At 33.2% G+C, this 25678-nt stretch overlaps 2 protein-coding genes across 4 annotated transcripts; both read left to right on the forward strand.

The window, feature by feature from the left end:
• The first annotated feature begins 4233 nt into the window (after positions 1-4233).
• Positions 4234-19851, forward strand: LOC110418960 (putative LRR receptor-like serine/threonine-protein kinase At1g56130). Its single transcript, XM_021431796.2, is given in 24 exon segments — positions 4234-4548; positions 5325-5517; positions 6242-6313; positions 6551-6622; positions 6720-6791; positions 7103-7174; positions 8918-8989; positions 9104-9175; positions 9302-9373; positions 9456-9524; positions 9627-9698; positions 10265-10336; positions 10448-10513; positions 11283-11348; positions 11555-11599; positions 12617-12681; positions 15480-15856; positions 16423-16621; positions 16694-16852; positions 17148-17266; positions 17832-17954; positions 17956-18020; positions 18134-18284; positions 19182-19851. Coding segments are annotated over 24 exon segments (2841 nt in total). The 5' UTR covers positions 4234-4430; the 3' UTR covers positions 19560-19851.
• Positions 19852-22020: 2169 nt separating this feature from the next.
• Positions 22021-24353, forward strand: LOC110419577 (amino acid transporter AVT1I-like). 3 transcript variants are annotated; one of them, XM_021432676.2, is made up of 4 exons: positions 22021-22172; positions 22268-22602; positions 22836-23443; positions 23756-24353. In XM_021432676.2, exons 3-4 carry the CDS (start codon positions 22916-22918, stop codon positions 24272-24274), a joined length of 1047 nt encoding a protein of 348 aa, XP_021288351.1. In that variant the 5' UTR covers positions 22021-22172; positions 22268-22602; positions 22836-22915; the 3' UTR covers positions 24275-24353. The 3 variants fall into 3 exon arrangements, with proteins under 3 accessions (XP_021288351.1, XP_021288349.1, XP_021288350.1); XM_021432674.2 differs by lacking the exon at positions 22268-22602 and adding an exon at positions 22603-22702; XM_021432675.2 differs by lacking the exon at positions 22268-22602.
• Positions 24354-25678: the final 1325 nt, after the last annotated feature.

The raw sequence follows: 25678 nt of genomic DNA on the forward strand, positions 1-25678 counted from the left end.
CATATTAATTGATTTGCGTATAGGATAGGGATATACCTATAGGCCATATGTAACAAGATTAGAATCTGAACTTAATAAATCTATTTTAATTTCAATCCACATAGGGATATAGTGTTTTGGTTAAAATAGATACTTTTATAAGATGAGTCGAGAGACCCTTCTAAATAATTTAGGACTCTAGGTTAGCAATCAAACCATTGAAATAAGTTAAAAAAGAGAGGTAAGATTTAGATGAAATGTGAGGGATATTGTAATCCTAGGCTTGTGATTTGATATTTACTCAAGTTATTATTATTTTGATTTTTCCTATTAGTTTAAGTTTTAGTTAATTAGTTTTAGTTAATCAAATAATTTTGAGTGTTTGAATAAAATTAATTTGTTTTAATTTTAGTACTCGGTAAAATTTTAGATCAATTGCCTGTGAGATTGATACTCTGCTTGCTAATATATTATCTATTCGATACGTATACTTGCGTAGTGAAATTTTAACTGACAAGTTTTTGTGTGTATGTCTATCTTATATTCAAATCAAATCACCTATCAACTAAGTGTATTTAATCATATGCTATTCTATTTTAAGTCTATCTAAATCTCTTTTGTTAAGGTTTAACCTAGATTTTCAATTCAATCTAATTGGTGATTAAGCAACTAAAAGCATTAAGAACAAAATAAAATACACAATTTAAATCCATCAAACATAAGTAAAAGAGAGATAAATAAATCAAACTATATATTGAGTTCAATCATAATATTAGATAAACAATTTAGTTCCTCATCAAGTCACATATTATCATCAAAATAAATTTAAACATTAAAACTAAACCAAGAAAAATAAGGAATAAAGAAACTCCAAAAGTGAAAGTCTTGATCTTCAAATCTTCTTAAATCCTTCAATTTCTTTTCAGCTCCAATGAGACTTTTTTTTCAACGATTTTGTGGCTTGAATCTTAACTGTCAATCTGGTATCTCATTCTCTTTTAAAAGTTATTCAAAAGGTTATTTTTATAAGATTTTGAATTTAGGCCAAGTTTGGTGAAAAATGAAGTCAATTTTAATCAAGATTTCCTCATCAAATTACTTGGGTCGTGGCCTACTTCCTCTAAAGCTACAGCCTTGACCATTTAAATAGCAAAAATTGTAATTGCTCTAAGACTACTGTAGTGTTTCAAATTTGACATAAGTGTTGACCATCTTACAGGCCAAACTGGGCGAAATGGTAAACATGAAAGTTGTATCTTTTTCTCTTAGTTTTTCAATAGTCCAAGAATCACTTCATTTGAAGCTCTATAGAGAGAGTTATGGCTGAACCACCGAAACATGTGTAGTGGAGGTCTGCACCTTAAAATTGCTCTTCTACTTCCACTGGAATTCTTCTCTCATCAAACACCTACAAAAGCACAAATAAATCAATAACAACCTATCTTAATCACACTAACCCAAATTAAGCATAAAATTAACTAAGATTAGATAAACTCATCTAAATAAACTAATTTAAATTTATTTAAATAAAACTTACTAATTTATATACATTACAACAAGAACTAAGCTAAATTATTATCAAAATTAAGTCCAAATAACTCTATATCAGAGAGTTATCAACCAACAAATAAAGAGAGGTAGTAATACATGGATATGACCCTATCTAATATAGTCTCCTGAATGCTACCATGAGTAACTAGTATAATATTTAGAGAATTAATAAAATAGATTTGAAAGAATTTTGCAAAATAATTCCAAACCTATTTAGCCGTTGGGCTATGCCATACCATGTGTAGCAATGATTCCTCTTAATTACAGCAAAGGCATTTAGAAGCGAGCTGGATGCCTTTAGATTTCATTCGGATCTCCACCGATATCTAATTATTGATCATTCTCCATAAGAAGAAAGAAATCGTTAATGGTATACTTCTATGTCAAATAAGCTTACCCAAGAAGTTGGTAGGTTGTTGATGCTAGATTACTTCCCATGCACTTTTGGTAGTAAAATCACTATTAGATGTAAGAACCCAGTAAGTTGTATCATCCCTAGTTCTATCAAAAGGAGTCTTCATAATTTCCTTAACGATAACATCTAAAACTACAATTCTCAATTTCTCTATATCCCATTCATTTTCATTATAAAAGTAATTAACTTTCACCATTGAATGAAGAAATGATGGGAAGGAATTTACCAACGGCTGATTTCCCATCCAACAGTCATGCGAAAAGAATAACTCTGCACCTTAATTGTGTTCAAATACTATTACATGTTTGGAACCGCCACTATAATTGTACTGTAAAGGCCTCAAAGACATCTTTTAAGCTTTTGATATCTAAACCACCTTTCGAACTTGGAAAAGTAATTTTTGGCCAACTTGCCCAATGGATCTGTTTACACTCTGCAGATCTTCCCCAAAGAAAACTATTAAAAAGCCTCTCGATTTTTTCAATCACACTCACTAGAGGCTTAAAAACTTGTAGGAAGTAAATTGGCAATGAAGAAAGAACACTTCGAAGTAAAGTAATTTGGCCACCAAGGGAGAGGATCTTATTTTCTAATCTTGAAATACGGTCACATATTTTATTGATAAGTGAATCAAATAGGAGTACCTTCTTCGCACCTTTTGTAGAGTGGAGCACCAAATAAATAAAAGGTAATGTTTTGTGTATAAATGTGTAGTTTGTGAAATAATCTGTTTCCTTGAAGCTACAAGTTTATTAGCTGTAATAAAACAACTCTTTTGATGGCTCACTTGTTGTTCGAAAATTTGCTCATACTCTTGTAAAAAATCAAGAATCTTCTGCAAAGCTGTATAGCTCCCATTAGTTAAAATCATTACATTGTCAGCAACTGTAAGGTGGCTAATATTAATTCTACAACCAAATTGATAATGTAGAGATTTATATTGAGCAAAAAGATGATTGATGCCTCATGATAAGTATTCAGTTGCTAAAATAAATAAGAGCGGCGAAATAAAGTCACCTTTTCTCAACCCTTTTTCTGACTTAAAATAGCCAACTAGCTACCCATTAATCAATAGGGAAAACTAGCAATTTGAGACACATCTCCTCATCATACCAATCCAATGATCATTAAAACCAAAATTTTCCATCACCAAGTATAAAAAATCCCAATGCAACCAATCATAAGCTATCATCATATCTAATTGTAAAACAACATTACCACCTCTCAATTTAGTCAAGTTTGCCGGTCAACTCTTTTGCCAGCAAAATGTTATCACTAATGAGCCTGTCACTAACAAAACCACTCTAGTTATCAAAAATAATTGCAGGAAGAATTTTGGATAACCTGTTAGCCAATAATTTAGTGACTATCTTATTAAAGACAGTACACAAACTAATTTACTCCTCATTTTCTTATAAATATGGCATAATTATTTTTAGCATAATATCTTAAAGAGTTTATGAGTTATTTAGAAATATTTAAGCAAATTTTTATACTTTTATTGCTTTCAATAGATCCTTATAATTTTATTTTGAGCCAAATAAATTTTTATAACTAATAGTTAACTAACTGTTGTTAGTTAAAATGTCACTTGTCATTTTATGTCATATGGCATGTTGGTATGTTGTAATTAGATGATAATGTGACATGTTGATGTGGTATTATGATATGGTTATGATTTTTCACTATCTACGTCAATGTCATGTCAACACCATATAAGCATAAAATGATGTGTGGTAGTTTGACTAATTGTAATTAGTAAACCGTTAATTATAAAGGTTTATTTGATTTAAAATAAAAATATAAGAATTTGATTGAACGTAAACGAAGAATAATGATTTATTGAAATTTTTTTAAATAATCGAGGGGCTTTTCAAGTTTTATGTCATTTTTCTAGAATAACATGTTTTGTAAAAGACTAGAAGAAGTAAACCTTGCTATTAACATAACAAAATCTTTTTAATAAAATTTAAACAAGAGTGCGAGAGTGATGCATTAAGGTTAGAGTCCACGATTTTATTTTTGAAAACTTGAATTCCAATTTAAAATGAACTTAATGAGATTTATGGAAAAAAAGGAAACTATTTCTTGTCATATATATATATATAACTCACTATCAATGTATATTAAAAAAAAAAGACTTTTAACAAGTCAAAAAATTGAAAACGTCATACATACGAATGAAGATTTATCTAAAAGGACAATTTTCCATTATATACCAAACCATTTATGATAGTTAGTATAACGTCCATCTCATGGATGTGCGTCTGAAATGTGATGGCTGGTGTGAGGCAAGCCTTTCGTTAACTTCGAACGGTAGTCAGACTTTCTGAATTGTTTCCATGAGCAGGTTTTTCCATACCTTTTTCTGCTTATTAAATATTGGATTGGACTCAGCAACGCGTTAGTTCTTCTCCTACAACTATTTCATTGAACAAATGAAACAGAGAAAAGAATTGGTGAACAAATGATGTTTCGAGTGATGATGGAGAAGGTGATGAGCTCACCTCAACGTTTGGCTTTGGGTTGTTTCTATGCTCTTTGCATCTTAGGTGCAGCTCAAGCTCAGAATCAATCTCAGCCCACTACTGATCCTGCTGAAGGTATTTGCTTCTTCTGTTGCTGCTTCTCTCTTCCATCGTTTCTAATACTTCATCCATGAATACTGTAAGCAAAGAGCAAGCTCTCCCATGATAGGGAAACATCAAACAGCAAACACCATGCATACCTAAAAAATATATAAAACAAAAACAAATGAAAGAAAAGTTTGTCCTTGCCATGTGAATCCTTCTTTCAATTTTTTTTTTTGAATTAGTATGTTAAGTCTCTATTTGATTGTTACTTTATTAAATGTTTTATATGTTTTGAAGTTAAAGAGAAGTAAAAAAGTACATTTAATGAAATATAAAGATAATTAATGCTTTGAATAATTAAAAGTAAAAAAAATTAATCTCTTATAATTATTTCATGTAAAAGTAAAAAACTTTTGTTCTAATTAGAATCCTTGAGAAGTATTAGTGCCCATTTATTTGCCTATTGTTTATTTTTAAATTTCCAAAGCTACCCTTTTTTTTAACAGTTAATATTTTTGTACTAATACTTTTCAAAAAAAAATTAAAATTAATTTTTATGATTTTTTTTTTACTTTTTAATATTATAAGTCATAAAACACAAATTTGAAAAAAAAAATTAAAATTTAAATATAGAACATGTTAAAATCAATTAAAAAAATTTGACATGGTAATGAAAGTTTCTTATAGTGACCCTGACCCATAAACGATGATAATTGAAAGTAATGGTGTTGTAAGCTATTTGTTTTGCCCAAGCTTTCTGTAAATTTTCTGTAATTGAAAGTAAACACGGTAAACTTGGAATGCAGTAAGAGCATTGAACTCAATATTCCAACAATGGGGAATATCAGCGAGTCGAGACCAATGGAACACAAGCGGCGACCCATGCAGCGGAGCTGCCCTCGACACTGACTCTACAGACATTGATAACGATGATTACAACCCTTTCATCAAATGTGACTGTTCTTTCAACAATCGCTCTACTTGCCACATCACCCGTCTGTATGTATCCTTTTCATTTTTTCAACTGGCTTCCTTGTTTCATTTTGGTGCGGTCAGCCGATGTTGTTAACAGAAAATGCAAAGAATCCGTTTGACATTATGTCTGAATGGTGATTGCTCGATTGCAAATAGCCTCGGACAGTGCTTGCATTGATGCTAAAATTGCCTGCTTGCTATTGGTTCCTTTTAGAAAATGCAGTTTCTTTCTTCTTTTTTTTTTTAATTTAGCTATGGAAGCACATTGTCTGCCTGGGATATGCTTGAACTTCCAACGTATTTAAATTCTGAGGGAGAGATAATATTTTTGAAGTGCTAGAGAGTTTTTTTTCTGGCTCCAATCCCATTGAGTTTAATATGTATAAAATAAAAGAAAAAGGTGATTTTATTAAATGTGATGCACTTTCGATTTGCCTTCTATTCTTTTTCAGCAGAGGAACTGAGTAATGCATGCAGTGGTTGGGTTATGGGCCATTCTAATCATGGATTATTAGTGGGTATTTGTATATTTATTTTTCCAAAAAGACACTCAAATTTCTGTTACTACAAATAAAGAAACTGAGTGCCTGACTCTAATTCATGTTTGAAGAATGTTCTTATCATGTAATGCTTAATTGTTAGTATTATTATGCATATGATGATGAGAGTTTAATATCTGAATTTGGGACTAATGAATTTGAAAAAGCTTCGTTTCATATGTCCTTATTCCAGATAACTTTTTTTACAGGAAAGTTTATGCGCTGAATGTCGTGGGTGTGATTCCAGATGAGCTTTGGACTTTGACTTTTCTTACCAATCTGTATGATTTCCATTTACACGTGTATATGCTTAGAAGTCTATAGTTTTAATGATTACATACTTTGATATCTCTGCTAAGATCAAGCTGCTGCCAAAGTTGAAATGTGAATTATGTTGCATGACTTTAGCTATACTGTTACCATCCAGCACAAGGAGGATAGTTTCTCACAATGGATTGGTCATGTTTACTTCTGTTAAGAATACTGACTTCCCCCCTTCTTTTCCCCTCTTCTTTCAGGAGGCTGAACCAAAATTACTTGACAGGTCCCTTATCTGCTTCAATTGGCAATCTAACTCGAATGCAGTGGCTGTACGGCATTGCAACTTTTATAATTTATAAATTTTCGATCTTGACTTTATTTTTATTCATCTTTTCTGTTCTGATATGTAATCTTTGTATTGAATAGAACCGTTGGCACTAATGCATTATCAGGGGAGCTTCCGAAGGAAATCGGATTGCTTGCTGATTTAAGATTATTGTAAGCTAATCTCATTCTTCCGTATAATTTATTTAGCACCTTGTTTTTTCAGCTTTCTATGGTTGCATGATGGTCATAATCTCCAACTAAAGGTTCCTTCTTTAGTTTTGCAACATATATATATATATATATATATATATAATGTTTCCAATGATGGGATTTGTTTACTTAAGATTGTTGTTCCTGGACTTCCTTTTTGTTCCTCATATATCAGGTTGCCCTTCTCATATTTGTTGAACTGATTTCAACTAAAGCAAACAAAGTGCTTGAGATGTATAATCTATTTATTTATGTACTTCTTCATATGGCAGGGGCATTGGAATTAATAACTTCTCGGGTCCTCTGCCATCGGAGATCGGCAACTGTTCAATGCTAGAACAACTGTAAGTTGTTGTACAATGTTGAACATTCCTTCCATTTTCAACGCAGATTCTGCAAGCTTTGATAGGAAAAAGTTACAATCTTGGAAATGGATCTATAACATATAAAAAACTAAAATAAATTAATGTGTGTGTCACTTAGATGATCATTAATTTGCAAAAACTCCTGTGGTTGGTGATTCCCCAATATGAATGCTTTACAGAGGAAAGGTATTTAATTAACAAGGCAAGAATATTAGACAACCTAAACAGTATGAAAGAGAACAACTCTCATAGAGACATGCCGGTGACAATTATTTAAAATTACTTAGAGTTTTGATGAATCACATGATTTATTATTATTTTGTTGTTGAAAAGACATAAGGTGTTTGTAATTGAAATACAAATTTAAATTTAGGGCTTAGGCCAGTCTAAAACATTGACATGTTACACTTTTGTCTAGTTCTTGGCTTCCAGTCTATTCATATACGCAACCTCCATTAACTTTTAAGAATTTTAGAATATTTGAATATTTATTTTGAAGTAGAAAGTTGGTGAAAAATTAAATTTTGGGTGATTTAAAATTATAATAATTACTTTTGAAGATCAGTCACTGGGACATCATTGCCGTAAGACACATTGATCCTTCAATGTGCAGGAATTATGATGTTATGGGCAATTGAAGTGAGGTTCCAGAACAGAACTATAGTTTTTAGGGAACCAATGGGATCTTTGCTTAGGCTTCTGAACAAACTATGATGACAACCTAGTTGCCTTTGAAGAACATCTAGTTTTAATAGATCATGGTCATGTTATAGCTGAGAAAATAGGCACAAACAAACAATTACTCAAAATAAAGCTGTGGAAACAGGAACAAGACAATAGTTACATGAAGGAATATATGTAAAAAGCCTAACAAGCCAAAAACATCACTAAACGAAGACTCAATTTTGTGCAAAACCTTGCAGAAAGTTATTTACTGGTTCAATTCTTCAAAATCTTTTTAAAGAAATTTGCATCTGCTTCTGACAGCTAAGGCTCTCTTTTATGCTGTATTTAGTTAACAGGGATATTGAAACTATCTAGAAGAAAGTAATTCAGGAAAGATATTTGTGTCCACATGGCGTCAATTGATAACTGACGGTGGCACCTTTCTTTTATATAGACAATCATTATATATTGCCATACCATTTAGTAGGCTTTGAGTATGTTTGACCTTATTGGTGGCTACACTTTTGCTCAATGACTACCCTAAGCCTTTTAAGTTCTCTAAGATTTTGTATTCTGTGAGACACTGCAATGATTCTTGTCCTCTGTGCATAATGGCTTAAATAATAGAAGAAGCTATTGCTATTATGAATTGTATATTTTAAACATTAAACACATCACGGATATTAAAATAACAGTTTGTAATGCATGTTTAGATTTTTTTTTTTTGTAACTGCTGTAAACCTTGACAACCTTAAATCTATTTATTTTTTGTTGATCCTCTTTGTTAGGAAGGACCAGATGATAGATTTCTCTATCAATTTATATGTTTGACTATGAAGTCTCTGGAGTTTCTAGGATTTTCTATCCTTGAAGTACTATGTATCAAAACTTGCAGTTAGTTCTTATAAGGTTCTGTTATTTATCTTCTTTTGTAGTGTCTGTGTACCTTTCTGAAGTTTGATACTTATGACTTATGATCAGTTACATTTCTGCTTTTTTTCTAGATAAAAATATTAAAGACAATCAGAAATGATGGAACCTTGTTTATTTTGGCAGTTATTTTGATAGTTCCGGTGTAACTGGTGAGATTCCTTCAACATTCACTAATCTGCAGAACCTGCAAACAGTGTAAGAATGTTTTTGATGCTTTGTTCTTTCTAGAAACTTTCAAACACATATGCTTTGTTGGAAGAAAGGAGTATATTGATGAAAATTTTGAAGCAATACTTCAATTTATTTCAGGTGGGCATCAGACACAGAACTTACAGGGAGGATACCTGACTTTATAGGGAATTGGTCAAAGCTTCGTGACTTGTATGGTTTATTTTCTTCATGTGATTCTAAAGTCTTTTTTGAAAGAGAGCAGAGGAAAATGATAGCTATCTGAGTTATTGCTATCACTGCACAATTTATAGCGTTCAATCTATTATTTGATTGTAGGAGATTTCAAGGAAACTCTTTTGAAGGTCCAATACCTTCAACATTTTCCAATCTTACTTCACTGACAGAGTTGTGAGTGCCTACATCTTTTCTGTAACTTTGCTACTATGTTGAAGGTCTGTGATGCAAACAATCCAATGTTATGCAATTATAGGAGGATAAGCGGTTTATCTAATGGAAGTTCTCTATCATTTATGAAGGATATGAAGTCCTTAACTATCTTGTAAGCTATCTCAGTTCCAGTTTATGATTCAATTTGTTCCTTCTTCTCTCCTGTTGTCCAATAGCTTAGTTACATTGTCTCAAGAAAGGATATTTCTTGCAGAGATCTAAGGAACAATAATATTTCTGATACAATTCCATCCACTATTGGAGAATACCAGAGTTTGACGCAGCTGTAAGTTATTCTCCTGGGCGGTTGTTTCCTTAGTTACAATTCAGAATTCTGTCAAGGCAGTTTCTGAGTGAGTTGGACCTGAAAGCAGTCAATTGACCACTTGATTGGTCCTTCTAACCTGATGGTCAGATATTTTATGAGCCCTATATAAAGTTTATAAGTACATTTAAAAGATACTACTTAGCTGGTTGGTTGGTGTGCTTGTAACCAGAACCCATTTTATTTAAAATCGGTTTAGCAACCATTTTACACAAAATCTAAAGTTAATTGTTTTCTTGTGTGTGGGCGTGTTTGTACTGAATGTAAGTGTCTGCATCTACATATACATACATGTGTATGTCTGTGTGCATACATGTGTGTAGAGTATAAATATATATGTATGTATGTATGTATATATGAAAATGTTTTTGCGGGGTCCAAGGTGGTTGTGTTTTGCTGGATTTGTATGAAAGCTTGCTAGCTCTATACTTTGCATAAATAGACTTGTTTCTTTTATTACTTTTTTCTTTTTGCTTACTAGTTGTACTTTTTCTTATAACTGTTTAATTATTATTATTCTTTCCTAGGGATTTAAGCTTCAACAATATAACCGGACAGATCCCAGACTCGCTTTTCAATTTGAGTTCACTCACTCATTTGTAAGATGCAAAATTTAATAAATAGCTTCACATACCTGCTGATTTTTTTTCTTTAATATACCTGCTGATTTAAATATGAAAGTATAGCAAATTTTGATGTTTTTATTTCAGGTTTCTTGGAAATAATAAGTTAAATGGCTCCCTTCCTGCACAAAAGAGTTCATCTCTTCGCAATATGTAAGAGCAACTTATGTCTTGTCACTCAATGTGATCCTAAAATACTAAGAAACAAATTAATTTGGACTAGCAGTATATTCCCAGTCAATATCTTTTAGTTTTTTCAATCCAAGGGACATTTCGAGCTTCAATCTCTTCTTCAAATTATTGCTGCAATGGCTTTATCTTTGTCCTGAAAGAACCTTAGGACCCAGCTGATAAAGTTCTGTCTAGGACGAAAGATATATATATATATATATATATGCATATATGTATATGTATTTATATATGTATATGTATATATACCACTTTGTGGAAAAAAGAAAATAATTCAATGTAGTATATGTGCATTAGAAAATTTAGATGTGCTGTTGAATTTGTATGAAGCTTGATGTGTATCAGGCTGTTCACTTTTTCTTTTCCTTATTTAAGTCTCTTAGTGGTTCTTCAATGCAAAAGGAATATGATTTATCTGAAAAGGATGTTGTATTTAGACCTATTTTTGTTAGGAAATCATATATGTTGCTGAGTTAGACATCTGAAGGTAGAGATGAAGGCACATTCATCATGCCATAACCTTTGAAAGACCTATTGCTGCTGTTTTGTTTTACCTTGCAAACTAGAGACCATATGTCTAGCTAAGGTGCAACGCCAACTAGCTTTGATATTTGCGGGGAAACATAGAGGTGTCGAAGTTTTGGATGATGTTAACAACTTGCATGGGTTGATGTGATTTGACTAGTGCTTAATTCTCTGAATATGTGCCATTCTAAACACAAAACCCTTGCAGAGATGTGTCGTACAACAATTTAGCTGGGAGCTTCCCTTCTTGGGTCAACGAACCAAATTTGTCAATGTAAGTCTCTCATAGGTTCATAATTGCACATATGCAATATGATCAATGTATATATTTACACACTCTGCCAAAGATATTGTCTTCTGCTAGCTTTTGAGTATTGTATGTTCAATATTATAGAAAACTTCAAATCTGTAAAATTGGTTTTCATTCTATGTACACTTAATATTGAAATTGACTGCTTTCCTATGGTGTGTAATATGCAGTAATTTAGTTGCCAACAACTTCACAATAGGACAGTCAAACAGCAGGTGATTCTTAGTGCTATCTTCACTTGTTTATGATTGAACAAGTGAAGTTGACTTAAAATGTATTTGCTCTCTCTCTAATCAGAATATTAATGTTCTTACTTGTATTATGGTCATTTGCCCTTGTTAAGTTGCTGATCATGGGCCACAAGTGAGCTATAAGTGACAATGTAGTTTTCTTTTGATAAGTTATTAGCAATATCTATGAGGTTTGGAACATGGTAATAAGCTGTTCAATACTTTTAGAATGATAACAATAGTAGTTATTTCTTCCAACGACTCTATTGCTTAAAATTATCCTTTGTTTCTATCACTTTCTGAATCTTGTGTTATGATGCTGTATAATGAATAATAAGTAAATATATACTATTATATCTGGAGAATAAAACTGGCTCTTTCCCTGTTTTCACTTTTGAAGAAGAAGGGAAAAAGAATGGCAGCTGATTGCATTTTTGTAAAGACCCCATGATGCAGCATGGAAAGAAGTTGCTTGACTTAAAGATTTTATTTTGTAATGTTATGCTTTATGAGCTTAATTGTACCCTTTGTAGATTTGGGTTATAGGCTATTTTATATTAATTAGTTTTGCTTATTTCCCAAGTATTGCAGTTTTACATTTATGTTTGTTATTCATGTTTTATCAGGGTTTAGGATATAGCCTATAGATATCTATGTTCTTCTTAGTTTCTAGAATGCTTCAATTGTGAGGTATTGAGCTTTTGGATTATCAATTATTGAGTATTGAGATTTTCTTCCTCTATTAATTCTTTCTTGTTTTCTTTCTCTTATTCTTCTGTTTCTCCCCAATTTCCCCTGTTTCTCTCTAATTTATTTTGTCTCTCTCTGATTCTATTATCTGTCTCTTTTCCCCTCCTTGTTCTACATAACGCTATTGAAGAATTTAAAAGGTTTAAGTCAGCTTACATAGCCTTATTGAGATTTAGATGGTCAAACATCATCAAACATTGCTAAGCATGTAATCATCATCCTTATGCAACTCCATTGCTCTTCTATTTTCAGTGTTTTGCCATCAGGATTGAACTGCCTTCAACGGAATTTTCCTTGCAATCGAGGAACTGGAATCTGTAAGTGTAGTTAAAACTTTCCCTTCTTCGTGAGAAACAAATAGGTTGGCAGCCAGAATACAGGGACCTTCTTGAGTTCACTACATGCATTATTGGCAAAAATTAATTGAAAATTTTGTTGCTAGATCAAGTACTTCCATGTAATTCTCAATGATTGTTGGTGAGATAAGTTAGATGCAAAGAACTGGAAATTATACACTCCCAAGAAATAACTATTTGGAAAAAGGGAAATATTAAATTGATGGAATGATGACATTGTACAATTGATCTTTGCTTGTGATCCATAGACTTGTCAAATTCCCAAGGAAATTAGTTCAAATCAAAAGAAGAAACTGCAAAAAGGAAAAGTGAAAAAGAGGTTAAATATTTTAATAAAAATTTAAAGCTTAATATATGCCTTTCAAAAAAAAAAAAAGCTTAATATACATGATTTCCATTGTCTTACTCACCAATAATATTTATCAAAAAATCTTTAGTTATGCACCATATCTTGCAAAAATTAGAATTGATGGGGAATGAAAAGTTAATAACATTATATAGAACTGGGTTCATTGCCTATTATTACCATAGGAAGTGCATAGTAGAGGAGAACAAATATTACTATATTACAACTATACTGAAATATGCATCCATCACTAATGTAAATTTTGAAAGGTGAAAAGGGAATCACAAAATGAAATTATATACTTTACTTTATTCTCTAATCATCTTCATTTGAGAGAATATAAAAGTTTAAAGGGTGTCGGGAGGAATTTAATTTGCCTCCAAACCCTCTGTAAACAGGGTAGCAATCGTTACTCTCTTTCACTCTACCGTCCTCCACTTTTACCCCACCCAAAAACATGTTAGGTAGGTGGACAGGTTGCTAGAACTCAACTACCAGGTTGCAGGAGCAAGCTGAATGGCTAGTTATAGGGCCTTTTAAGGCCTACTATTATTAAAGTAATTGGTGAAGCAGAGCAGGAAGGGTTGAGAATTGCGGATTAAAGGGAAAGAGGGCTTGTTGTGAATTGCTTTGGAGTGTAAACAATAGAAAATTTAGTTTCTGAAGAAGGCAAGAAAGATGATAAAAGAGGAAAGAGTAGAACACAAGATAGAACACTATTATTTTCTAAGGATTAAAAGTTACAAACCGGATATCGTTTACTAAAACCATGACAGATCAACTTGCACTCCATCTAAACAAATTTAGGATTTCTTTAACTTAGGCAAATTAATATCTCTTATAGCTCCAAACTCCCAAATACATACAGTGTTTAAAATTCAGAACATAAATCTGCAGTCTCCTGATTTTAATAAATTCGGAGCAACCTTTATATCCCCAAGGAATAGATTGAATGGCTCTTGCACTTAAGCTTAAGTTTCAGGTGAAGTAATAAGAACTGCCAAAGATTTTTGCTGGTAACTTCCTGTTATATGTTAAACAGAGAGACTACAGACACAATGAGTTTAGTTTCATAAATAAAAGGGCTTTGAATGCCTCATTAGGCAAAAAAGAACTTGGAAATGATTGCGTTAAAGGTGCGTGACTCAACTTGATAAAAAGCTTTTACTTTCTCAATCCTAAATATTACATGTAAAATTGCAAATGAAACCTTCTTTCTGGCTGCATTAGTTGGGAGCTGAAGAAAATTAAGGGGAGATAATGATAAAAATGTTTTGTTGTATTATATTTTATTGGAGGGAGTAGTTCAGAACTAAAGTACCTATTCTTCTAGGCCAGAATTATTTATATGGGCCCTTTAACAATTTGAGACAAACTAAAGCTACATAACTGAGTGTTGAACCAATCATATTGTTCCATGAAGTATATATAAGATCCTATCTGATATTGAAACTTAAATTTGAAATAACTCATCCATTTAGTTAATGAGCTGTAAATGGGTCAAACCCATAGTTAAGTGGTTTAATGAATGGGTACCCATAGGTATCCATTTATATCCCTGAACAATGACAGTAACTATTCTTCCTTTTAGCACACATTTCTTTACATTTAAAACTCATTAAAATAATTTTAGAACTGTCCTTATAGGTTAGAATTTTTAGGCATTTGTAGACGCTCAATAATGAAATTCCTAAAACTTACTAAAATTGTGTTTTGGCATTCCTTTACCCCTGAACTTAAATGATCTTTTGAGGACTGTATACAGATTACATTTTACTAATGCCAATTATTTTCAGGTTGGATGCTTAACATGGTAAAAACGTCCAGGTTGTTTGTTGACCCATTGGGTGTATGTTATTCATTGTGTTGTTTTATATTTGTTAGTCATGTGGTAGGCTCGTTGGTTATGTCCTGGTTGTTTGTTGATCCATTTGGTGTGTATGTGTATGCTTTTTTTTATCTTTGAAAGGCCCATTCGGTGTGTGTTATTTGTTGCTTGTTGTCCCATATTTGTCGGTTATGCAGTAGGTTTGTCCGTTTGCATTGTTTGTGTTGGGCATGCATATAAATGTGACTGGTGTTTCTCATGCTTAAGTTCGGGATTTATTGTGACCTTATATGTAGTTCAGGTTTTTACATTTATTGCCAATTAATTTTAGGTTGGATGTTTAATACAATTTCAATGCAGGTTGTTCCTAGACTTGTTTGTTATGTTGTTTGCCATCCTTTATTTGTTGTCCACATGGCAAGCTTGTTTGTTTCAGTTGTTAGTATTGAGCTAACACCATTGGCAGGTTGGGGGGGAAGCTCTCAATAGTATGATCATAAGTGTGCCTACTATGCTAATATTTTCTTGTAAAGAACCTTTTTTCAGTGTGATTGATGAATATCACTTTTCTTTTTGGTTTCCCAGATTATAACTTTGCAATTAAGTGTGGTGGTCCACAGATTACATCATCCGATGGGACTCTGTTTGAGAGGGATAATGAGACTCTTGGTCCAGCATCATATTATGTGACTGACGCAAATAGGTGGGCAGTCAGTAATGTTGGGTATTTCACTGGGAGCAATAATCCACAGTACACAATTTCTTCATCATCTCAGTTCACAAGCACCCTAGACCCAGAACTATTCCAGACAGCACGGGTTTCTGCTTCATCACTAAGGTACTATGGATTGGGGCTTGAGAATGGAAACTACACTGTGAGGCTCCAGTTTGCAGAAATAGATATTATGGATACAAATAGATGGGAAAGTCTTGGGAGGCGTGTTTTTGATATTTATATCCAGGTCTGTATCACATTACTGAAATCCCTGGGCTGCCCTTTAACTGTTACTTTCAATCTGTTGTATTCATGATCATGACGTAGAAGGTTTTCTTGATAATTAGAAGTCTTGAACTAGTGGCAACCTTTGCTGAGCATGTGAAACATATTTAATCCAAATAATTCATTACTTGAAGAATTGCTCTTAGATTCCTTGGTACTGAGACTAACTCCCTAGATTTCCTACATAGGAAATTTCAGAAAATGATCACCCAAGATTTGTTCCCCTCATTTTAAATTTATTATTCTTGGCATCATACAATTCCACCCAGGTAGGAAGTTTTTTGATAAATGAGATATTGCTAGTGTACCTAGCTGTTGCAAAGGTTTGAAGCTTTGAGCTTTGCCCTTAACAAGTCAGTTGGTACTAACTGAACAAGGCTCCCTTTGGTCTTAGGTACGATTATTCTAGTTTAAGAATGACGACCAGTTTTAATGTGATTAATAACTACTTTTTGGTTGCTTTTCAAAATTTTTTTTTTGTTAGAATAACATTCTTCTTTCTTTAATTTCTGAATTTGATTATTCCAGGGTAATCTTGTTTTGGAAGATTTTGACATACGCAAGGAGGCTGGTGGAGTTTCTAAACGAGCAGTACCAAAAGAGTTTACGGCTCACGTATCAGAAAATTACCTTGAAATTCATCTGTTTTGGGCTGGAAAAGGGACTTGCTGTGTACCAGCTCAAGGTAAATATGGACCATCCATTTCAGCAATCAGTGCTACCCCAGGTGAGCAATTAACAATTTTTCTTGATTTACAGCACAGTATCACAGTATTATTAACTGCAGTCTTTTGAGCAGATTTCATACCTACTGTTAATAATAACGCTCCAACAAGCAAGAAGAGTAGAACGGGTCTGATCGTGGGGATTGTTGTTGGTGTTGGAGTTGTAAGCCTTCTGTCTGTTGCAGCTTTCTGCATTTTTAGGAAAAGAAGGGCCCATAGGAAAGATGATGAAGGTAGAATTTAAAGTCGTCGTGCTGATATTTGAGTTGTTTAACTTCTTTAGTTTGAAGCTGCTTCCAGATATGAACACTTGTCCTGAGCATCCATGTGGTCCTAGTCTTCTGTCACAGTTAACAGGGGCAACATTCATTTTAAAGATTTATGGGAACTTAGAAATATTTACTAAAGGACCTTTCTTTAAGAAATAAACTTAGGTGTATTTATTACCAACTTATAGGCTAAACAAGCGAATTTATCTTTAGACAAGCAGTTTCACAACACTAATCTGTGTTTTTCTTGAATTTGCAGAGCTCCTAGGAATAGATGCTAGACCATACACTTTCAGTTATGCTGAACTAAAAGCTGCTACAGAGGATTTCAATCCTGAAAATAAGCTTGGAGAGGGAGGATTTGGGCCAGTCTATAAGGTAATTTGTGGTTGTATTAATAGTAAAGAGGTGGATAAATACACCTTGTTGTGGGATTTTTGTCTGAAATGGAGGCATTTATCTATGAATAAAGTAGATAACAACTCTGAATCCATGACTAATCTCAGATTGAGAATCACCTTTTATATCAATTTTACTAAGGGGAAGCAGTTCTCTACTTTTGATTGTTAATCGATAACATATGCACACAGGGAGGATGAAAGCTGGGATAAGACATAGGCATTTGACATGATAAGGAATTGCAATTGACTGATCCTTTTATCCTCCTTAATTGTTTCCATTTGAAAACCTAATTAATGAAATTTGACACATTTGATGATTATTCTATTACTTTTCTTTTGAGAAATTGTGTGCTCCAATGGAGGGAACGTTGAGGATCGAAGTTTATTATAATTTCATTGAACCAGATTTTAGTTACTGAAATTAACACACTGAATGAAATAAACTCTATTGTATAAAAATATTGGTGCATAGCATGATTAATTTTTTTTTGTTAAGTTTGTTATATTTTCATTCATTATGTTTGACTTGATTCGAACACCAGGGAAAACTTGATGATGGAAGAGTAATTGCTGTGAAGCAATTGTCCATAGCATCACGCCAAGGCAAGAGTGAGTTTGTTACAGAAATTGCCACCATATCAGCTGTGCAACACCGTAACCTTGTCAAACTGGTTAGCCAAACTTTACGATGATAAGAAAACCCACATAAGCACCCGTGTTGCAGGGACAATGTAAGATTCTGGAGACTAGCAACCCTCTTCTTTCTAAACAACTTTATTATTTCTCATCATTTTTATGCCTCTAGTAGATTATTACTAAATGGTTGTTGTCATCACCTATGTAGTGGGTATCTTGCACCGGAGTATGCCATGCGTGGACACCTTACAGAGAAGACTGATGTGTTTGCCTTTGGTGTTGTGGCTCTAGAGATTGTTAGCGGAAGACCTAACTCTGACTCTAGCTTGGAGGAAGAGCAGATCTACCTTCTTGAATGGGTATGAATTAATTTTTCATTTTTGGATATACAGTAGATTGTTAGTATATTAGTGTGCCTAGCTGTTATAGTGGTATCAACCTCTAATCTTGGCCCTAGAACCAAGACTTTGACGTGTAAATAGGTACCGACATTGCATCACTCTGGTGATGGGTGTGAATGATATTTGCTCATATACTGATTTACATGTCAGTCCATCTCTTTTCTTTTTTCTTTTATTTTTTCTAAAGAGAGAAGTTTTAAAAAGTTTTAATTAAGTACTGCATTATCATTTGGTCATAATAACTATAATTTTCTACTAGTTGCTGTTGCATTATATCAATGTTAGCCATGTGTTTGAAACTTAGCCCTGATGCTTTGACAATATACGTGTATTTCACTATTGAAAATGGAATGTGAAGAAAACTTCTGTTCACATTAATGTTTGAATTCTGGACATCCCTTGGAATTGACTTATTCTCTCTCTCTCTCTCTCTCTTTCTCTCACAACAGTGCAATTGAAATGGTCTGATTGGAACTTAAGGGAATGTGACTTGCAAAGTTGTTATAGGATTAAAAGTTTATGTGACTTGCAATATGGCATATTCACTTAGCTTCTGGTACCTTAAATTGTTTAGCTTTGACAACATTTTCCTTTTGCTTTGGTATGTAATGTTGGGTTCTGCTCCAACATTCTTATTCTAGGGGAAAAGGCTGAAGGAGTGATTACTTGAATTCAAATACTAGTCATGTTCATTTAAATCTCATGTATGAAAAATTGGGCTTATTGACTTGTATTCATGTGACTTTATACAACTAAAAACACATTCTACACCTTTAGTCCTCTGCTTTCTGAGTTTCATATGCATCATGTCTAATTATTTTTTGTAAAATATTCTTTCATCTTTCTGCTTATAAGGCTTGGTACCTGCATGAAAATGATCGAGAGGTTGAACTAGTGGACGGTAGTTTATCAGAATTCAACGAGGAAGAAGTGAAGCGTGTAATAGGAATAGCTCTTTTGTGCACTCAGACATCACCAATGCAAAGGCCATCCATGTCCCGTGTGGTGGCTATGCTTTCGGGAGACGCTGACGTGAGCAGAGTGGTTTCAAAGCCTGGATACTTGACTGACTGGAAATTTGATGACACCAGCTTTATGAGTAATCTGGCAACTAGAGCGAGTGAAACCAGCTATGACACCTCAACAAGTGCAAGCATAGTAGCTAATACAGAGAATTCACCAATGGACGTTACTAAACCTATGCTCCATAGTATCATTGGAGAGGGAAGGTGAGATTTTCTCCTTTTTGATCATTACTGTTTTGGTGTAAATCTAAATAATTCATGTAGTCTTCATTGTAAATCATGTGTATAACTGCAGAATGTAAGCTGCAAGCGGTTACTAATTTGAATGTTTGGTTGGTTTTACAATTATTTCGGAAATAAAATTTGAAGTTTTATCTAGTATATATCCATGTAGGGGTGGAGTTTCAATTTACAGTCATGTACAAGTTGATTAGCATCTATTTACCACCAGACAAGCTTCAAAAATGTATTAGATATCAAACAAAACAAGTCAACATTAGCTATTGTTTCAACAAAGTGATGAACTTGTAGATATTATTTTGATCGAGTTATTGTTTGATATCTTTCAAAAGCAATTATAAATAGAAAAAATTACAGCCAAAGCTAAGTCTAACTGGAGCAAGTCTCTATCTCTTTTTTTTTTTTCATTTTTCTTTGTTAATAGTTTTTTAGTTCTTTTGGACATAATTGTCATGAAATAGTTTCTATAGGGAACAAATAGATGAAATGAAGGCCTCTATTGAGCTTCATTTTGTGTTTTAAAGAAAGCCATTGAAGAATTAACAAAGATATGGAGAACATTTATTTAAATTGTGTGGTTATAGAGATTGTAACAAAAATGCTATGCGTCTCACCCCCTTATTGATCACATTATAAATGAGCCTTTTCTTGATGGCAAGTCTCGTTGGAAAGTCATCTTACCAATCAAAGGGCAAGCAACCTCAATGCTTGTTCCATCTTGGTGGTTTTGTTCATATATAACAAGTGGAGTAGTCATAGCTATAAGAGAGGTTCACCTGATTAAAGCAAATAATTGTGAAACTAGAATGAGTTTTGTATAAGTTTTCTCAAGTATATTCAATATAGGATCATTACAAATAAGTTTTGCCCTGTACTCATTGCATTAGGTCAAGTTTGTCATGCTGCATTAGTAAAGAAGACTCTTGATTTATGACTTCATCAGTAGTTGTAACAAAGAGTATTCAAACATTGGACAATTGTGCCTAGTCACGAGCATTTCATCATCTCTGTCTACTTAACAAGGTTGAATTGGTTCCATCAACAAAAGGTTACAAGACATAACATCTTTAGATTTTTTTTATTATTTTTGCAAATTATGCTGAGATATTAACATGTTTGTTCATGTGAATTTGAATTGACCCAAATCCATATTTGTTGCAAAGAGTGAAGTATTCATTCCATTGATAATCCGTTGAAATATTTTGACGGGATTAATTCTCTGAAAGAACTCATTTTGTAGTTTTTAGCTCATGCTTAAGTTTATATTCTTCATATATAATTTGGGTGACTTCCACTTCTTTTTCCTTTTTTTTTTGTTATCTTATTATTTAATTTCTTACAATACTTATGCAATTTAATTTACTTGTGATCTCTATTTATAAGATGAGAAATAACAACTGCAGTCAATAAGAAAATAGAGAACCCTTCGCAACATTAGACAAACATGAATTTGTGCCAGTTGTATATGAATTTTGAGGCTCAATTTCAATTTTCATATTTGGAGCCATCTAAAATAGTATGAACTAATTCCAATTTGGATCAAATCCATGATTTTAATAATAATAAACTTTATCACATTAATCTAAATTGGGTCTATTCATGCTAACACACACACACACACACATATATATATATAGAATAATTATACCTGAATATTTAATTTATTAATTAATATATAATTTTCATATCTAAAGAGCAAGAACCCCCCTTCTTTCAATTATATTTATAGCAATTATGAATGATGTATCAGACGTGATTTGTTGGGCTTACATCTACGTAATAAAAATGGTCAATGTAATGAGAGTCAAAGTGAAGCCATGCGTCTATCTGTTTTAATAATTTGACGCAACGGTCACAGCCGACCAAAAGCTGTGCTAAGTAAATGATGTGGAGCAACGTGCACTATAGAAGAATTTTGTTCTGTCCTGGATTGTTGTTCTCTAGTGTTATTGGTTTGTCACTGATTCTGCTTTACTATTTACTTAATGGAAACCAATAATTTAGGTAGAGATGCACCAGCTGCTATCGGAGACAATTTTTCATGGTAATTGCCTTGTTTTATTTATGTTGTAGCAATTCTTCTACTTCTCTTGAATAATTCAATTCAAAAGCAACAGAAGGTAACTCAACAGTCTTCAAGAGAGGACAAAATTGGCCAGGTTTAAATTCTTACTTTGCCCTGGTCTATGGCCTGTCCCTATTGTTTGCCAAACCATGAAAAAGCTCTTCATTCATGATGAATTTGCCTTTTTCTTCCATATTTTGGCTGCTGGTGGGACCTAATTACACAGATATCTAGACATCTGACACCACAAATATAGAGGAATGGTAGATGAGAAAGGTCGCTGACACATTCCAGAAGATATACTAAGCGTTAAGCTCTCTATATACAAGAGCATGCATGGCCAATTACATGCAGTGAAATTAGAAACCTGGCCACTAGTTCTAAGTTGTATGCTACCAGTCAAGCTCTAGTCTGACAGTGGCACTGACATCCAGCATGCAACCTTCTAAAGCTTTGTCACTCACCTGTTTCTAAAATTGTTTCCTCTCCAACAGTAATTGCTTCTATTTTTACTAGGTAAGCATACATTATGCTCAGTTCTTATTCTCTTGTGTTGCTAAACTGTTTTGATAAGTGATTTGTATAGAAAATAAAAACTTTGGGGTTTTTAGATTTTCAGGGCTTAGTTGAAGAAATGTGTAGATTGGTAAACAGAGAGATCGACTTGGAAAAAGAAAAAGTCTTTCGTTAATTGAAAAAATTACCTGCAAATCATAAGAAAAGTTTTTTCTGCAAATGGATCTTTGAATCGAAGAAAATGTTACCAGCAAATTCTAAAGGAAGAAGCCCTTGTGAAGTTTATAATTAGTAATGAGCATGCGGCAGAGTCAATATAAATACACAGCTGCAATGCTTGCGACGGAATATTGACAATTTGTATTGCTCCCTGAAACTCTCAAATCATTCCAGAGTTCTGAAACATTCCAGTTGTGTATTCATTGAACAGGTAGAAATCATGGCAAATGAGTTAAGAACTCCGCTAACTCAAACCACCACAGGTTCCAGTTTTATAAAGGCATGCTTCAATGGAACGAATGCTTTCCTTGGTAAACTGGAGTCCTCTTCCATAGCCCACCACAGAAAATTTTCTGTTTTCCCCATTTTTCTGTTCTTTCAGTTGTCAACAGTACTAAAATCAATCATACACTAATTATTGACAGCACTTTTCTGCTTTTTCAGGAATCGGTCTTTTAACAGTTCCTTATGCACTTGCAAGTGGGGGTTGGTTGAGTTTATTTTTCTTTTTCTTGATTGGTATCATGACCTTTAATACTGGCATTCTCCTGAAGAAGTGCATGGATGCTAATCCTTCTATCAAAAGTTACCTTGACATTGCTGAGCATGCATTTGGAAAAAAAGGAAGACTTCTAGTCATGATTATCATGAATTCGGAGCTGTACCTCGTAGCCATAGGGCTTCTGATACTAGAAGGGGACAATTTACACAAATTATTTCCAAACTTCATGGTCAAGCTTGGAACAATTTTAGTCGGTGGAAGGCAGTCATTTGTTGTAATAACAGGTCTAGTTATATTGCCCTCAATGCTGCTAACTGACTTGAGCATACTATCCTATGTATCTGCAACTGGGGTATTTTCTTGCCTTCTCATTTTTGGATCAACTTTGTGTGTTGGAGCAACTGGTGGTGTGGGGTTTAATGCAAGAGGAAAATTGTTGAACATGAATGGGATTCCTACTGCAGTTAGTTTGTATATAGTTTGCTTTGCTGGCCATCCAGTCATCCCATCTATATACACTTCAATGACAGACAGACATCAGTTCAGTAAGGTACATTTAAACATGATGTTTTCATTCAACATTCTTGTTTTATGATGAATTTAGGAGCACTAGTCACAATTGTTGTCGCAATCAACTATTACATCCTTAAAAGGAAATAAAAAGAAAAATCAAACAAGTGAATCAATCAACAAATTAATGTAACTGGATAAAATTCAGCATATAGTTGGATACTGGGACCAACCCACTCTTGATGAGCTTGTACCTGCGACCTCGATGATTTTAAGGCCTCCTCATCGACCATTCAACAACATCTATACCGATCAAAACATAGCATTTATTTTTTATTGTACCGTCTTGTAGGTGCTGCTGTTTAGTTTCGTCCTTACAACAATTACCTATGCCTCAACTGCCATGGTTGGATACCTCATGTACGGAGATGGTGTGAAATCGCAGATTACACTGAATTTACCAACAAGAGAAGTTGCTGCAAAAGTTGCAATATACACCACTTTACTCATCCCAGTTACCAGATATGCTTTGATGGTAACCCCTGTTGCAACAGCTATTGAAGGTGGGCTATCAGAAAATCTCAAGAATTGGAGAGCAGTGAAGTTGTTTATTAGGATAGCATTGCTGGTTAGCACAACTATTGTGGCCTTTGTATTTCCATATTTTGAGAATCTGATGGCCATTGTGGGATCAATATTTGTGGTTTTAGCTTCATTCGTTTTACCCTGCTTGTGCTACTTAAAAGCTTCTGGTTCCTATCAGAGTTGGAGCTGCAAGCTTATAGGCATTGTTGGAATTATTGTATTTGGAACCATTGCCGGAGTTTTAGGAACTTATTCCTCCATATCAGAACTTGTTCATGATATGTAGATAATCTACATCATATTTTTCATTGTTAGTTTCTTTGTCACATGCGTGCTCATGATGTATAATCTTATTATTTATGTGTTACTAATAATATTTTTTTAAGAAAAATCTATTCTTTTTGTCAAATTGTTTGATTGTAGGGATTCATATAGAGCAAAATGTCAAGAGATAAACACACTTGAACCCAACTAATTATCCCACATGTTGAGCTATTAAGTGGCTAAAATTGCCACTTATCGAGCACCTAAACTAGCTATCTTTGGGCAATCTTTAATTGTAGGGATAGATTTAGAAATCCATTTAAAAAACAATCACATGATTTCTACACCTAAAGGTCAAAATGTGTCACCAACTAACTCTATAAACAAATCCCCGACCATATTCTTCGCATAAATAAGGCAGCAAATGCTCTGCACCAGAAAGGAGAAAACAAAAATTTCATTAAAAATCATATGGAAACGTCGGGGTTGCAAATAGAGACCAGAAGAGAATACATTTAAACCAATTTAGCATAAGGTTCACACTCCTGCCTAGTTAGCTAACAAATTAGCAAGACTATATGTTGGCCTCTCTTTTCACAAAGCTAAAATGACAATCCAAAACATCCTAAGCTTTAAACTTGATATCCTCATTCGTAGTATCCCATGACCACTCACATTTATTAATCTCTCCAAGTTGAGGGTTCAGGTTGAACTGAGCTACTTCAAAGACCCAAACCGAGTTATACCTCCTAGGTAATTTTGATGAAGAGAGTTAGGTTTATCAAGTTGTTTTTCTTTTTTTTTTTGAGGAAAGAGGTTGAACCAATTACATTTTATTTCTTTAATTTTTACTTAAGATATGTTTAGCCATCAAACTGATACATAATTAATTGGAATTTTGTATTTATATAATTTGATCTTAATATGTTAATTTTGATGTATATTTTTTATATATGTTTTATAGGTTTTGGAGCTGGAATAGAGGTGCACTATGTGATAATAGGGATATCTGAGGATGTCTCTGATAGTCGAAAAATCTACTAAGGTCTTTGGTGGTGTGCTTATTCAAAGTACCTTAATTTGAGAGGAGTTATCAATAATTCTCCAAAATATTGACTCTACGTAACTTACAAGATTCGGATGATTAATAATTTCTTCAACATATTAATTTTTTAATTCATTTTTAGCTGCATATGCACATATATATATTAATCAAATAAATCTTATTATTGTTGATTAATGATTATAATTTCAACTATAATCAACAACAAATATTTAAAAATGATAATTTTTGACTCAAAATTTGTGTATAAAAGTTTTTGACATCCTTGTTGGGAAAAATCCTTGCCTCTTATATCTTTTCTTCAAAATTCAAGTTGTCAAGTTGAAATGGTTCCCAATAAGAACTCTGCCAACGAGCCAGCCC

The sequence above is a fragment of the Theobroma umbraticum genome, unplaced genomic scaffold, assembly GCF_002168275.2.
Source record: "Theobroma umbraticum cultivar Fairchild unplaced genomic scaffold, ASM216827v3 scaffold_67.0, whole genome shotgun sequence".
NCBI classification, from domain to species: Eukaryota; Viridiplantae; Streptophyta; class Magnoliopsida; order Malvales; family Malvaceae; genus Theobroma; species Theobroma umbraticum.

Coding starts and splice junctions, on each gene's coding strand:
- LOC110419577 (XM_021432674.2), top strand. CDS start 22,612: ATGGCAAATGAGTTAAGAACTCCGCTAACTCAAACCACCACAGGTTCC. Junction 22,703..22,835: donor TGGAACGAATGCTTTCCTTG/GTAAACTGGAGT, acceptor CTGCTTTTTCAG/GAATCGGTCTTTTAACAGTT. Junction 23,444..23,755: donor ACAGACATCAGTTCAGTAAG/GTACATTTAAAC, acceptor ACCGTCTTGTAG/GTGCTGCTGTTTAGTTTCGT.